The sequence below is a fragment of the Rattus norvegicus genome, chromosome 5 (assembly GCF_036323735.1).
Source record: "Rattus norvegicus strain BN/NHsdMcwi chromosome 5, GRCr8, whole genome shotgun sequence".
Lineage (NCBI taxonomy): Eukaryota > Metazoa > Chordata > Mammalia > Rodentia > Muridae > Rattus > Rattus norvegicus.
Window position 1 is genome coordinate 7,985,001 of NC_086023.1, and position 13,453 is coordinate 7,998,453.

General features: G+C 43.7%; 1 protein-coding gene across 2 annotated transcripts in view; it reads right to left on the reverse strand.

Annotated features, from left to right (window-relative positions):
* Nucleotides 1-13,453, reverse strand: part of Rdh10 (retinol dehydrogenase 10) — a 28,904-nt gene that overhangs the window by 15,070 nt on the left and 381 nt on the right. The window contains exons 1-2 of one of the 2 annotated variants that reach the window (XM_039110151.2): nt 13,289-13,429; nt 11,862-12,097 (exon numbers count right to left, since the gene is read on the reverse strand). In XM_039110151.2, coding sequence (XP_038966079.1) covers nt 11,862-11,891 — 30 coding nt within the window. In that variant the 5' untranslated portion in view covers nt 11,892-12,097; nt 13,289-13,429. Of the gene's footprint in view, nt 1-11,861; nt 12,098-13,288; nt 13,430-13,453 lie in introns of those variants that run through there. The other variant, NM_181478.2, reaches the window with a different exon arrangement.

The window sequence follows — 13,453 nt, forward strand, 5'->3', positions numbered from 1 at the left end:
GCTTTTGCAATTCACAAGTGCAAATAATTCAATTTTTTCACTGCTTTCCAATGTGTTTACAGCAAGTCTTTAAAACAAACTCTTTATTTAACACATGGTAAGTATAATTGAGGGATTAATTTGTGAAACACCTATGGTATCTGAGCTAGTTAGGTGCTGCTAAAAACAAAACAAAAATAAACACTTGTGACTGTCTTACAGAACTTTCAGAATTATAGACATCACCTTTTGCTATAAAGCAGTGGTTCTCGAGTTCTGCTACATACTAGACCCGTCTGGGAGGCTTTCCCATCTGGGAAGCTTTCCCGTCTGGGAGGCTTTCTCCTGACGCCCAGGCGGTCTACCACCAGCTATGCTGGCACCCATGGATGCACATTCCCCAAGTGGCTGCAGTAAGTAGCAGTATGGGATCCGGTGCTATAACACAGAACGTCTCAGACTCAGGGCTACAAAAAGTGCAGTGTTTCAGAGGGCACTGAAGGATGCTGACAGCATGTCTCTCCTCTCTTTACTAGTTGCCAGCTTCACCAAACTGACAGGAAAAATGTTTCCAAAGGTTGAGTGCTCCCCATGAAGGCCAAGATGCCTCTTGGAAGCTATTCTCTGAGGAACACAGCCAGGATTAAAGCAAGTTCTATATACAACCATAATGATTTTTCTCTTAATGGTAGGGATACATTCTGTGCTGAAAGAACACCAATGAATTTGCAAACAATACCTCATTACTTTTAGTTTATATAGCTTTATGCTACCACTTTACTAATAGGTAAGGAATCTCTATGACAGACAATAATGCTGATGATCCAGCTAGGAACAGAACAACAGTAAAGGAGTGTGTGTGTGTGTGTGTGTGTGTGTGTGTGTGTGTGTGTGTGTATGGATGTATGTGTGTGTGTGTTTGTGGGTGGGTATATGGATGTGTATGGGGGGATGTGGGTATATGGATGTGTGTGTATGTGTATAGGTGTGCATGAGTGAGTGAGTGTGTGTGTGTGTGTGTGTGTGTGTGTGTGTGTGTGTGTGTGTGGTGTTGGGAGTTCCATTAGGTAAATGCTTCACTACTGAGCCACATTCCTCACTAAAGAACAATGCATGGTGCCAGGCTTTGAGCTAGGAGCTAGGGCTCCAGCTAGCAAACCGTGGCCAAGCTCAGTTCTAAGCAGGAAGACACAGCTTTTCCTTTTCTGCCACAAAGCTTATAGAAGAGGGCAGTGGTGACTTGGAGAGTCAGGGGAGAAGGATACCCTGGACTTGCCCTTTTAGACTCTAGAGCTGAACCATAAATCAACCAATCAACCAACCAACCAACCAACCAAACAAACAAACAAACAAACTAGCTGGGTGTATTAGTGCTTTTCTGGAGTCTCAGCACTCAAGGGCTGAGGTTGAAGATACTGAACTTTAGGCCAACCTAGGCCTTATAGTAAGACTTTATCTGAAAAACAGTAAATGACTCTTGGGTAGGTGGGCTCAGTAGACACTGTAGTCCCTGAACTCCCATGGCAAGATAGAGACTGAAGCAGCCTGACAAGCTCACAGGCCAGCCGGCCTGGCATATCCAACGGTGAGAGAGAGGACAGACATTCAAGGTTGTCTATCTCCAGAAGAGCACTGGTATGCTGTGGAATGTGTACACACACACACACACACACACACACACACACACACACACACACCATACACCACACACAAGGCGGGGGGAGGGTATAGACAGACACACAGAAAGAGGTGTGGGGAGAAAGACCCACACACAGGTCAGGGTGGGTCATCCAGTGTGAGACAGGACAATTCCCTATTTACAGGCTGGTCAGTGGAAAAACAAAGGAAGGAGGGACATTAAAGCCAAAGACTGGCATGGAAGAAAGAAGAGTGGTCCTCTTCAAACACAGATGAGCACAGCGTAGGACCACCTTGTAAGGAGAAATGATTAAGGCCATGGTATGCATGTCTGTTTGCCTTGGGTCCATTTTCTGTACTAGCATGTCCCCATTTGCATTAGAACAAAGTCTCAAAGGGACCAACAGGTTTCACAATCTACTGATGCTCCCAAGGCTTGGCTGTCAGGACAATGAGGACACGGCCCACTCAGCACCCCTTCCACTTTTTAGCTTTTCTAGGGAGAGCCACCTATGGCTGGCATACTGAGGAGCCCACGAGAAAGCCCCACCTAAGTAAGAATAGGCTGCCTCTGTAAACTCGGATGCTTGGGCAACAATGTCAGCGGGTTGAAACTGTGCAGTTCTGAAAATCCATGATGAAGATTTTTAAAGAGAAGCTTTACAGAGTCGTCTGGGATTCTTATGCCGTAAGATGCTTATGTAACAGAATAAAGATTTTTACACTTCCCAGGAGCTAAGGAAACAGACTCAACCCATGGTGACTAAAATTCTGTGCCAAGCGCTTATAGGGCCCTGCCCGTGTGCCCATGTGAAGAGCCCTTTCCACCTGCTGCCCTCTCAGGTTCAGCTGGTGATGCTGCTATTAGCCAGGAAGTGAAGGACTGAAGCTGGGTATTGAAGGATGCAACCAACTCTCCAGAATTCCAGCCACCTCCGCTATAGACCACGGGGAGTCACAGAACAGAAGGAAGGCCCAGAGCCAGGCTCTGCAGTACAATTCCAGACATTGACATCGATTCCTCAAGCTTGAATTTTATATGCATGTCTAATTTATAGAGCAAACTGTCTGGGGATATTAGCTAGGGTTAATCAGTTATTGCTAAACTTACCATGCTAATAAAGAAAAAAAATCCCATTTGAAGATTTTTTTACATTATACCACAGGGCAAAAACTGCAAGTGAGTCACAGGAAAATGTACTGTACAAGAGCTTTGAACATTTAGCTGGGGTGACTACACGTTCTGACTTGATACTCGCTCTCAGCTGAGGGTCTGGGTCCTATCACCTGCCTACCTGCCTTCCCTGAAGGTCTGAAGGAAGTTTCCTGATCTACCTTAAGACTGCTGCTCTATCCACAAGTGAAGGGGTAATGGTGCTACCTGACTCAATTGAAAGGTGAGAGTTGTGAGGACTGCCAGTTTAAATGCCATAGAGTAGACAAAGGCCAGGGAATGGACAGAGGTTCCCTGAGGATGTATTAGAAGGCTGTTTTGGTTCAGCGCTATCTATTTTTGGCTGGGTTGCTTCTTATTTCTTTCTTCCAGTTCCTGCCGTACTCAGTCCTATGTATAGCTGCCATTCCTCCCTGCTGCTCTCCACACAGCACTAGCCCAGACTCTGGGCTAAACCCAGAGTGGGAGCACTGGGGAAGACTTTGGCTCACACTGCTGAGCAGTTGTTTCACATACTTTCTCCATTTCTCCCAGAATCCCAGAGGATGCTGGGACAGCAGAAACACTTCACAATTCTAATTCTTTTCTTCAGTACTTTAGGACTAAGAGCTGAAAACAACTTTCAAATATGAACCAAAGTGCTTGAATACAGGTTAAAAATACTTTGCTACAAATCTGTACAGAAGTATTTAAAATAACTGATTTGCTAATTATCCCTCATGTTTCTTTGCCTGTGAGAACTTAGAAGCATCCCATTTAAAAGTCCTTGAGAAATCAGTAGGGGGCAGTATGCTAATTACAATTTGCAGGTGGGAAAATCAAGGCTTTGAATTTTAAGTTTCACTTGTCCTCAAAATACCCATGTGTTTATGTAACTTACACTACAAATATTTTCCCAGTTACACTGATTTGGGAAGTGTTATTTTGAGCCTCATTGCTTAGAATAACACTAAGAAACCAAACCTCATTAATATTCAAAAATTCCAGTACTATGGTATTTGAAGGAAAGGCAAGAAATTCACATTTTATGCAAGCAGTAAAAAACCATTTGTGTGATCTTGGAAAGCTTCACAGACCAGTAGGGTTTTGTCTGCAAATGTGAATGCGCACTAAGTGCCTTGTCCTGTAAGGGGTGGAGGCAGCAGCATTCAGTGCTCCTCAGTAATTGCCTTTTCTTGTTAACCATTGCAGCAGCCTTCATCCAGGGCTGGCACTGCTGTGATCATTACCAGAGACTCCCTTTCCTCTGTCCTCAGAATTTTAAGACAATGGACTCCATCCACCAGGTATGAACTTGGGTTTTAAGAGAACTGATAGATATCATAAAGGGAAAGAAGGGATTCATGGTCAGGGTACATCCATCAAGTGAAGCAGCCAGCATTCCAGTGTGGGGAGCCTTCTCTGGGTGGGGATGTGGATGCCTGGACAAACCCAGAGATCTGGGTCACTGGAATTGGTTGGCCAGGGATCTGAGCCCTGAGGTCATGCTCTACCAGCAGGGTTAAGTGGAAACACTGGGGCATTTTCTCATGCTACCTACCTACTTCATATATTCAGAGAGAGCCAGGCATCCATCCTTGAACTATTTCCTAATTATGCTTGTGTGGAAGGTTCAGTCTGAAAGGAGATTCTAGGTGGGCTGTCAGAAGTGAGAAGGGCAAGACTGAAGAACTAACTTACTGTATTACCCTCTAAGACGAGAAATCTCTGATTAAACCAAATGAGATTACACATTTCAGTCTAAATCTGGGAAATTCAGGCACAAGCACTAGACTTAACTCAGTCCAGTAAGTCAGGTGGTAGACGGTTATTAGACCTTTTTATTCCTGCCGTACTCTTAGGATTAGTAACAAAGGGTCCTTTCTCCTAGGGGAAATCTTGCTGTCTGTAGGAAATGATACAAAGCTGTCCTGTCGTGACGCCCCCTAGTGGACCGTTAGTGAAGCACAGTTGGGGTCTGAAAACATCTCCAGTACAGCTCGTTTCCCTAATTCAAAATGCCAGCACCACCAGAAGGATTTAGAAGTTTTCCATGTTGGCATATGTAGAATGAAGTGTAGAATGATAGGACTCAAGATTAAACACAAAATTAACTTACAGTTTCATACATACTTAGCACACATATAAATACAAACATTTTGCTTATGTTTTGACCTTATCACATGGTCAGGGCGGAACGTCCACATTTCTGTTTCTCAGGACTTCTGGTTCAAATGGACTTTCTTAAGGCCGTGGCTATGTGCACCAGTCCCCTTCCCACTACTTATCATTAGACAGAACGAAAACAAGCAAGGAAATGAGGGAAGCCAGTCCTCTGCACACTCGCCCACAGAGCAGGGATCTAAACATAGGCAAACCGGCCCGCTCAAGAGTGTTAATTTTAGTTTCTGAAAGAACTGAAGCAGAACTTAGGTGGCTCTGATTACTAATATTCCTTATCCCAAGAAAAGCCTTAAATAAAAGGGATTCCTACTTAAAATTATTTCAATTCTCAAATAAGGTTATTAAAGTACTTCCAAGTAATTTTCTGTCACTAAATTAATTCACTAAGGTCACAGAATCAATCCACTGGAATTTGCCAAAGATCTTGGACTTAACTCACTCCAGGAGGCAGGCGGTAGATCCGGCTGTTAAGATTTTTTTCCTGCCATACTCTAAAGATTAGTAACAAAGGGTCCCAGACAATTGGAGCAAAAACAAATTGAAGGGGAAAGAATAAACAGAGAGAATTTGGGTGGCTGAATGTTTAACTACAACATGTGTAGCTCTTCCCCTTCCCCGTGGTCAGTTCTGCAATGGAGGGCTGTGGCCGGCTGCTGGGGGCACTCTCCACTGAGCCTTTTGGAAAAAGCTGCTCAGTGTTAGTTAGCATTAGCATGGGCTAAAGAATGCTCCACTGACATGTCTTCTAGATGAATTTCTAAATTTCTATTTGGGTGGATGGTGAATAAAGCTCTGGGCATAGAAATTCCCAGGGATAGAGAACAAATATCAACTTTGCTTAAAGAAATTGCAATAAACAGCACAAGTCACTCCACGACCAAACAACAAGATCATTCCTTGAGCTGAGAATTGGGGACTGTCCATAAGGGCCTGCCATCCTTATAAAGACACTACTGGCCCATGTGGAAACATCTGGAGTCTGTTTCTCTTGCATAATTGTGCTATGTGTCTGTCTGCTTCTGAGAAAAGGAATCCCTCTGCAGCCCAGACTGGCACCTAACTCATGACAATCCTGACTCAGCCTCCCAAATTTTTGGTTTATAGGCATGAGCCACTATTGGACATTTTATTTTCTTTTTTGAAAAAACTATTGACTTCTGTTGTCTTCCAATAAAACAATTTCTTCTCAAATGGCAGCAGCATTTCTGGGAAGCAGGATTCTCTCAGGGCAGTGAGGTGTCTAGTCCAACTGAGGTTGAGACCACACTAGGGGACATAGTAGATACTAAACTGGGAGGATAGGTGGAAACCGGCTTTGGAAGGTTCAAGACACCATGCTAATGGTCTTTGTTTTCCGACTGTGAGCACCTAAGGTTTTAAGTACCATATTTCAAACTCAATACTACTTAAATAAGCCAGGTTTGGGCAGCAAAGAATAGGAAAAAGGTCCAGAGGCTCGTTAGACTTGTCTGCAAAGGACTTTTGAAGAGGACAGGATAGACAACTGCTGCCAAGCTGGTGACTTAAGAGGGGGTTAGCTTAGTACCAATGGACAGGGGAAGAGGTGAGTAGCTAAGGTAAGCACGAGTTTGCTAATGGCCTAGTCAGTTAGGCAACTGAACCAGATCACCCAGTTAGATAGAGGCACAGTGTGAATGGCGTGGACACACATCACTAAGGAGCTGGAGAGCTAAGGTGGAGGAAGGGTGGAATCCCTTGCATTTCAAAGAGATAGTCAAGGGTACATTCTGTGAGAACACAGGCTTCCCTTTGCACCAGGCACCGAAGGAGCACTGCTAAGGAGCACTGCTAACTGCCCAGACAGTTGAGAATTTACGGCACATGATATCTAGTGCTTCCTAAACAAGTCTGACAACCAGGCACACATTAGCCCACATTAAAGATGAAGGGACACTTTGTGCGAAGGACACAGCATCTTGCTCTGGCTTACACCAGCGATGCAAAGTACATTACATCACACTGTAAGTTGTGATGCTCCAAGCAACGGACCTGGGCCCCACAGTCCCGCATGCCTCCAAGCAGCTGCCGATCTAGAAATGTTTCATCAGTTTTCAGCGGCCACAGAATCTGACAAGGGGTCTAGGCTGCCCTCAGCTCAGCCTCCACCCTTACTCCCAGCGTTGTTCACAGACTCTTACACACAGAGCGTGCATGGAGGGAGAGAAGCCAGTTCTGGCACACTGTCAAAGACACATGACAAACTCCACATTTGGAGCACCCATCCTAAAACAGGAAAGCGATATTCTATAAAGCATTTAGTTTTATAATATTAGTGTGAAGGAGAAAGCATTAGACAAATAATTTTATGAGTACTTTAGAAATAAAAATTTAAATTCTAAGTCTAAGAGAACTTAAGCTAAACTATATTTCTCTAGTCTGAGAATATAGGAATAGATATATAAGATCAAAACCCAGTAAATCTCATAAGAACTCAAAATGTTAATGATCAGGGACTATTCTTGAGACATTAGGTACCATGGCAGTGTGCTAATGTCTTTAAGTGCTGCTTATTCTGGTCTAGCTGGTGGGCTTTTACTTTACTTGGATGGATTTTAACTAAATAGACTTTAGACGTTTGGATATAGATAAATGCTGAATTCAGTAATTAGTATTTTAAAACTGTGAAACCTTTTAAGTTAAGTGGTCTATTAATTAACTACCAATTATCTTGTCTGACTACCATATCAATAGAAGTAAATTACTGACTAGCTATCTGACAGATTCAGTCCTTCACCATGGAGAATTTCTTCTGTACATAAAAGGCCTGGGGTTGAACACTTTTGCTTTCCTCTTTTGGGCAATCAGGGATCAGTTTGCCATTTTGATAAAAGCCAAACACAGTCCCTTGGTCAAAAAGGACCTACAGATAAACTCTGGCTTAGAAACAAACAGATTCTACTCCTGCTCCAGAAAAACAGTAAGTAAAGCTGAGCTAATTATTCTGGGGAAGTGTGAGATCGTAGCCACTGTATGCAGGCCTGGCTTCTCTGTCACTTGGTAGAATAGAGGTTTGTTTTCAAGTTCTTGTTTCTTGAGAAAATGATTTCCAGGCAAATGTGCACTTGTCCTCAGTGGTCTTATTCCACAGCTCACTAAAGCCTACCCCGCATCATTCATTTTCTGACTGTTGACCAGGAGAAGGTTCCTGGAAGATTTGCTAGGCACAAAATGACTCTACAAGTTAATGTCAATGCTGACCAGAGGGGTGTGACAAATATGAGAGGTGGCCGAAAAGCCTTCTGAGTCTGCCAAGTGCACTTGGCTCAGAAAGACATGGCCACTGCAATACAGGTTCTCTTCTGGAGGCCTGAGTCACAGGGAAAATGAAAGATGGCTGCCATGCATTCAGTCTGAGTCTGATTCACACTGGCCTACAATAGCTCTTTTAAAAGCCTGACCTTCACACCAAGTAGTAGGCATAGTGCATGAAGGAAAGACGAGTACACCGGGCAGGGACAAGAGGAATAGGAGATTTGGGTAGTGCAAAGGGATATGCAAATAATGAATGGAAGCCAACTCTGACTTGAAGTCTTGGCAGCTTGACTTAGTCCAGCACAATGTTTCCCTTTCCAGAAGTCACAGCATGGACCCAAGTGAGTGCTTGCTGAATAGGTTATCTTCGAAATATTTAAGCACAAGCTCATCACATATGATCAACTATTTCTTAACTAAGAATACAGCTCCAGTGGGGTGTGTGTGTGTGTGTGTATGTATGTGTGTGTGTGTGTGGTATGTATGTGTGTGTGTGTGTGTGTGTGTGGTGTGTATGTGCATTATGTATGTATGTGTTGTATGTGTATGTGCATGTACATGTGTTGTGTTGTGTGTATGTGTGGAGGAGTTTGGGTATAACAAACTGTCACCAGACAGTTTGTCATCAACTTTGCTATGTAGATAGTTATCCCAAAAAGCACTTCTTATGCATCAAAGGACAAAATATACCACAAAGAGTTAGTGGAAATGGAAAAAACAAACAACAAAAAGTTTTAACTGTAGCTTCATTGGAAAGTAAGGGTTGAGGCTATGGTGTAGCTTAGGAATAAAGTATTTACCTATCATGTGCAAGAACCAGAGGACAGGCTCCTTACAGTTCCCAAATCCGGGAATACCAGTAAAGGCACGGGTTGGGAGGGAAGCTTACATCACCATCTTGAAATAGACCTTAAGAGGAGAAGGAGGGGAGAAAGAGAGAGTTCTGGGCAGTAAGAGGGGGCCATAAAAGTAGTAGCTGGAGTCTGTAGGGCACCTCCAGAGTGGAAGTCACGTGCTACTCTAGTTTACTCTAAATGAACATGACTTGAACTCTGAGTCAGGATCAACACACAACTTGTTATTCTATGAAAACAGACACTGACTGCTACTTAAAAGTTGGTCTCAAGATGATCTATCCAAATAGTTGAATGTACTCTCTGCTCAGCAGATCCACAATTTTAACTGAATGGGGCAACTTCTTTTCCCCACCTAGGCACAGTCGAAAGACTCACTGATCATTTTCTTCTGAAACAAGAACAACAGAAGCCAAGGTGAGATCAGGTGGCATCTTTGAAAACATAGCACTTAGTCTTCAACTAAGAAAGAGTAGACGGGGAGGTGAGCTCAAGTGGTGCTTGGCAATGCTACTTAACCCTACAGCAACTGCCGGAAAGAGGCAAACAGTCTTCTCTTATGTTCTAGTTGCTACTCTCAACTTCTCCAAAGCTTTCTCAAGTCTTGGCAAGAAGTCAGAAATTCCAATGCTAAAATGAATTTTCTGACTCAATATTGAAAATAAAATCTTAAGTTTAGATGCTTAGGGGAAAAACAGCTGGAGAATTCAGGAGCCTCCCATAGTTTAATACAAAGTGATGTCATTAGCAACCAGGCTTCCAAGAACTCCCTAAATTGTGTGGTTAAGCAACTTCTCAGAGCTCAGTGAGGAGGGCAGGAAGGTGCAGCTCACCCTTGGTGCATGGTCCAGAGTAGGAGCTGATGTGAGCTCTTCCTGTAGAAAGCGGCCACAGTGAACCTGCACGACCTGTGTCCACTCACAGGCGGCTGTGGGCTTTCCTTCTTAGCACTGAATCAGCACTTATAGAATGTCTAGAGAAGGTTTCTGCTGTTCTGTGGTGTTTAACTGAAGGCTGGATGGCTTCTTTAAAAACCTGGATATATTTACATTTTTATGTTATCAAAATAATTTCACAGAGAACAGTCAGGATGCTGAAAGGAGGGAACTTAGTGAGGGGAAAAGTTTACAGTTAGGAAATCTCACACCACCTCAGTCAAAGGTTATTGAGGAAGAAAATCTGTCTCTGGCTCATACTGATCATCCAATAGTTGCGTAGGTTTTTAAGACTAGCAAGTCAACTAGAATCAACTAGAATTTCTGTGGTAGCTCAACAACATGTGAAAAATGGAAGCCATACTCTACCTGCGACTTGTTTGTTTTGGAGCCCTGGAATTCACTGTTACCAGGCTAACCTTGCCTCATAGGGATCCAGTTGCCTCTGTCTCCTGAGTGCTGAGGGTAAGGAGGTGTGGTCATGTCTGACGCAGGCACATGGCCAGGCCCACTATTTTTATTCAGAATTACAAACATATAGTATTCTTGACAAGTTGTCTGCCTTCACTCAGTCATGTCAGTGCTGTGACACGTAACGACTGTTCTCAGCAGCAGAAAGCTTGTCTGTTGCTTACACACGCTGCACACCTAGTACATGCAAGTGCTTGTCCCACTATATTTAGTGATCTTTTCATTTAAGAAAATGCCACGATGAGTGACTTCAGCCTATTCATGTTTATTTCTAGAAGCTTGGAAGTAAATTATATAAAGCTAGTGCTTCCAAATAAAAATTAGGATAAGCTTCACCAAGAACCAGAGAAGAGGCCTAATACTGGATAAGCAACATCTGAACACTTCTGAAGCCAGATTAAGTTTTTAAGCAGTTGCTAAAAAATTAATGAGGTTTAATGTGACCTATTTAAGAGAAACAGTTCTTTGTTGACTTCTACGAGAGGTCTCTGCCTATGGGAGTATAATTCTATCTCCCTACCCTCTCTCTTTCTTTGTCCCTTAGTGCTAGGAATGTAACCCAAGGCATGCACACACTCAGCACTCTGGAGTGAGCTACCCCACTCCTCCTTATCCCCTTTACTGTTATTATTTTCTGTCTATATAAGAACAGGGAAAAGAAAAAGAAAAATGTACAAATTGGATCAATGCTGCAAGCACAGAATTAGGGGGAAACTTCACATCACCTATATCGACAATTTAGCTAAAACGCTGGCGTTACGGTAGCCCTGTGGGAACAGAAGACCCTCCCTATCCCTGGTGCTGCAGGAGCTGCAATGGCTAAAGGCAAACACAGTCTGAGTTCCTGCTCACCAGGCCTCATAAATCCCCTGTTCAAAGATCCTGGGTAAGCCTACAGCGTTCCGAGATGCCCAAGATGCCCGCCGTTCTGCACCGTGTGGACGGCGGGGAGATAAGTAGCTGCCAGGGTGCCCTGAGCACTCACTCCCAGGGAGCCACAGCTGCTGATCGCAGAATGTCTGGGACTTTCTAAATGTGGCTGAGCAGTAGTTTGGAAGCCTAACCCCTGACTTTACGAATTCATAAGAACCAGGGTTTTACAAACTCAACAGAAAGCTAAATAAACAAAGCCAGGGCTTACACTCCCTCTTGTTACTGTTACAGCAATCTTTCAAACTAGTTCCCATAGTCAATTTCTGCCTTCTTAAGATAAGGAAGGGGAGCAGTTTAACATGGCCAACACTGTAGCGCCTCACTGGATGAACTCCTCACTAGACGAGGACCGTGTATAGAGGGCACAGATGGCGCATGCTTCTCTTCCCAGTCTTCTCATTGAGGAGGGCTAGGAATAAAAACAAAGACATTTGTATTTACCCAGAAGTGTGCGTGGCAGTTGACCATCATGGTTCTCTCAATGAGCTCATCAGGACATTCCAGAAGGTGATGTCCAGAAACCACACCAGCGTTATTGACCAGGACCGAGACCTCACCAACCTCCTTGCGGACCCTTTCAGCTGTCAGGTAGACATTCTCTCTCTTCCCCACATCACAGGTATAGGTAAAAACCTGTAAGTTACATGGGGGCAGGATTTCCTCCTCACCGTTCCCAGCTGTCCTCGGAAGTCCAGATGAGGGGAGAATGCAAGAGAGAAGGGGGTGCAGAAAGTGAGCCACGAGACAGTAGGACAAAAATCATACAAAGCAAAATACTACAGTGAGCTTCAAATTTCTAACACTGTAATGCTTGCCAATAATTCAGCTTACAGCTGCCTTCCTCCCCTGAAAGTCTTTGGGAATTACTGGACAACCTTGCTTAGGGGAAAGTCATGTAATTGTGGCAAGTCCAATACAAGTAGACCACATGGGATCAACTTGCTGGAGCTAGACACCTGCAAAGAACTGATCTCAGCCCAGAGAATAGCACACATTACACATTCCAGCTTGCTGATGGGGGTGGGGAGGAAGCCAGTGGGAGAGTGCTGCCCTCAAAACAGAAATTCACTTTAAGGCTCAAACTGTAAGCAACAATCTGAACTCATTCAAAGCCAAGAAATGAATGAGCAGTTCTAATGAAAGAATGCAGGTCACTGGCTTAATTTTAAACTGATTCCCCTAAGAATTAATCTCACAAATGAAGTTTAGACCTTAGAGTCCAAACAGCATCAAAATCAAAATACCTTCCCTAAAGCATTGCTTTCTTTTAGGGTTGGGCAGGAAGCACAAACGCCCAAATTTGTTGCTTCTCTAAACTAGCTTTAAAAATGTAGCATTTTGAACCTTACATAAAAAAACAGCTTCCGGTAAGTTTGGTAACAAATGACAGGTATATGGGAAAGTGGAGCCCAATTCAATCTAGCTGTTAATTTTCCTAGACCAGTATCTATAGTGAATCATGATTTCCACTTAGACTTTTAAAAAGTTTCAGATGCAAACTAATTGTTAAATACATAAGATGCAGACTGGGGTGCCTCCGGACCAGGAGAGAATTTTACAAAAGGCCAAAATCATTGAAGCACTTACTCAGGAGTATGGGAAGCCCTGTCATTTACTCCGGGTTGGTTACTAAAGCACTTAAGGCTGGGGAAACAATGTCATTATTTTCCAGGAGCTAAAGTTATAGTGAAGGGATCTATAGCACCCTAGTTTAAGCGGCTCAGACCTCACAGAAACAGATAACTGCTTCACTCCACTGTGGAAACAACTTCCCAAAGACTCTAGCTTCCCACCATGCCACATGCAAGTCCGACTGAGAAATTGCTTTCGGATCCAAAACTGTGCTAGCCAAGTTTCCCCTGTCTTACACTACTCGCAGAGTTTAGGAAACCCCAGCTTGGGGATGAAGAAACAGGATCTCCGGTGTTTGGCACGCTTCCAGTCTTCTAACCCAGAAAATCGTGCTCTCTTATCAAAGGGCAAATTCCACTCGCCTTCCAGAAGACCAGTGGGGTGTTCCTTTCCTGGAGAGC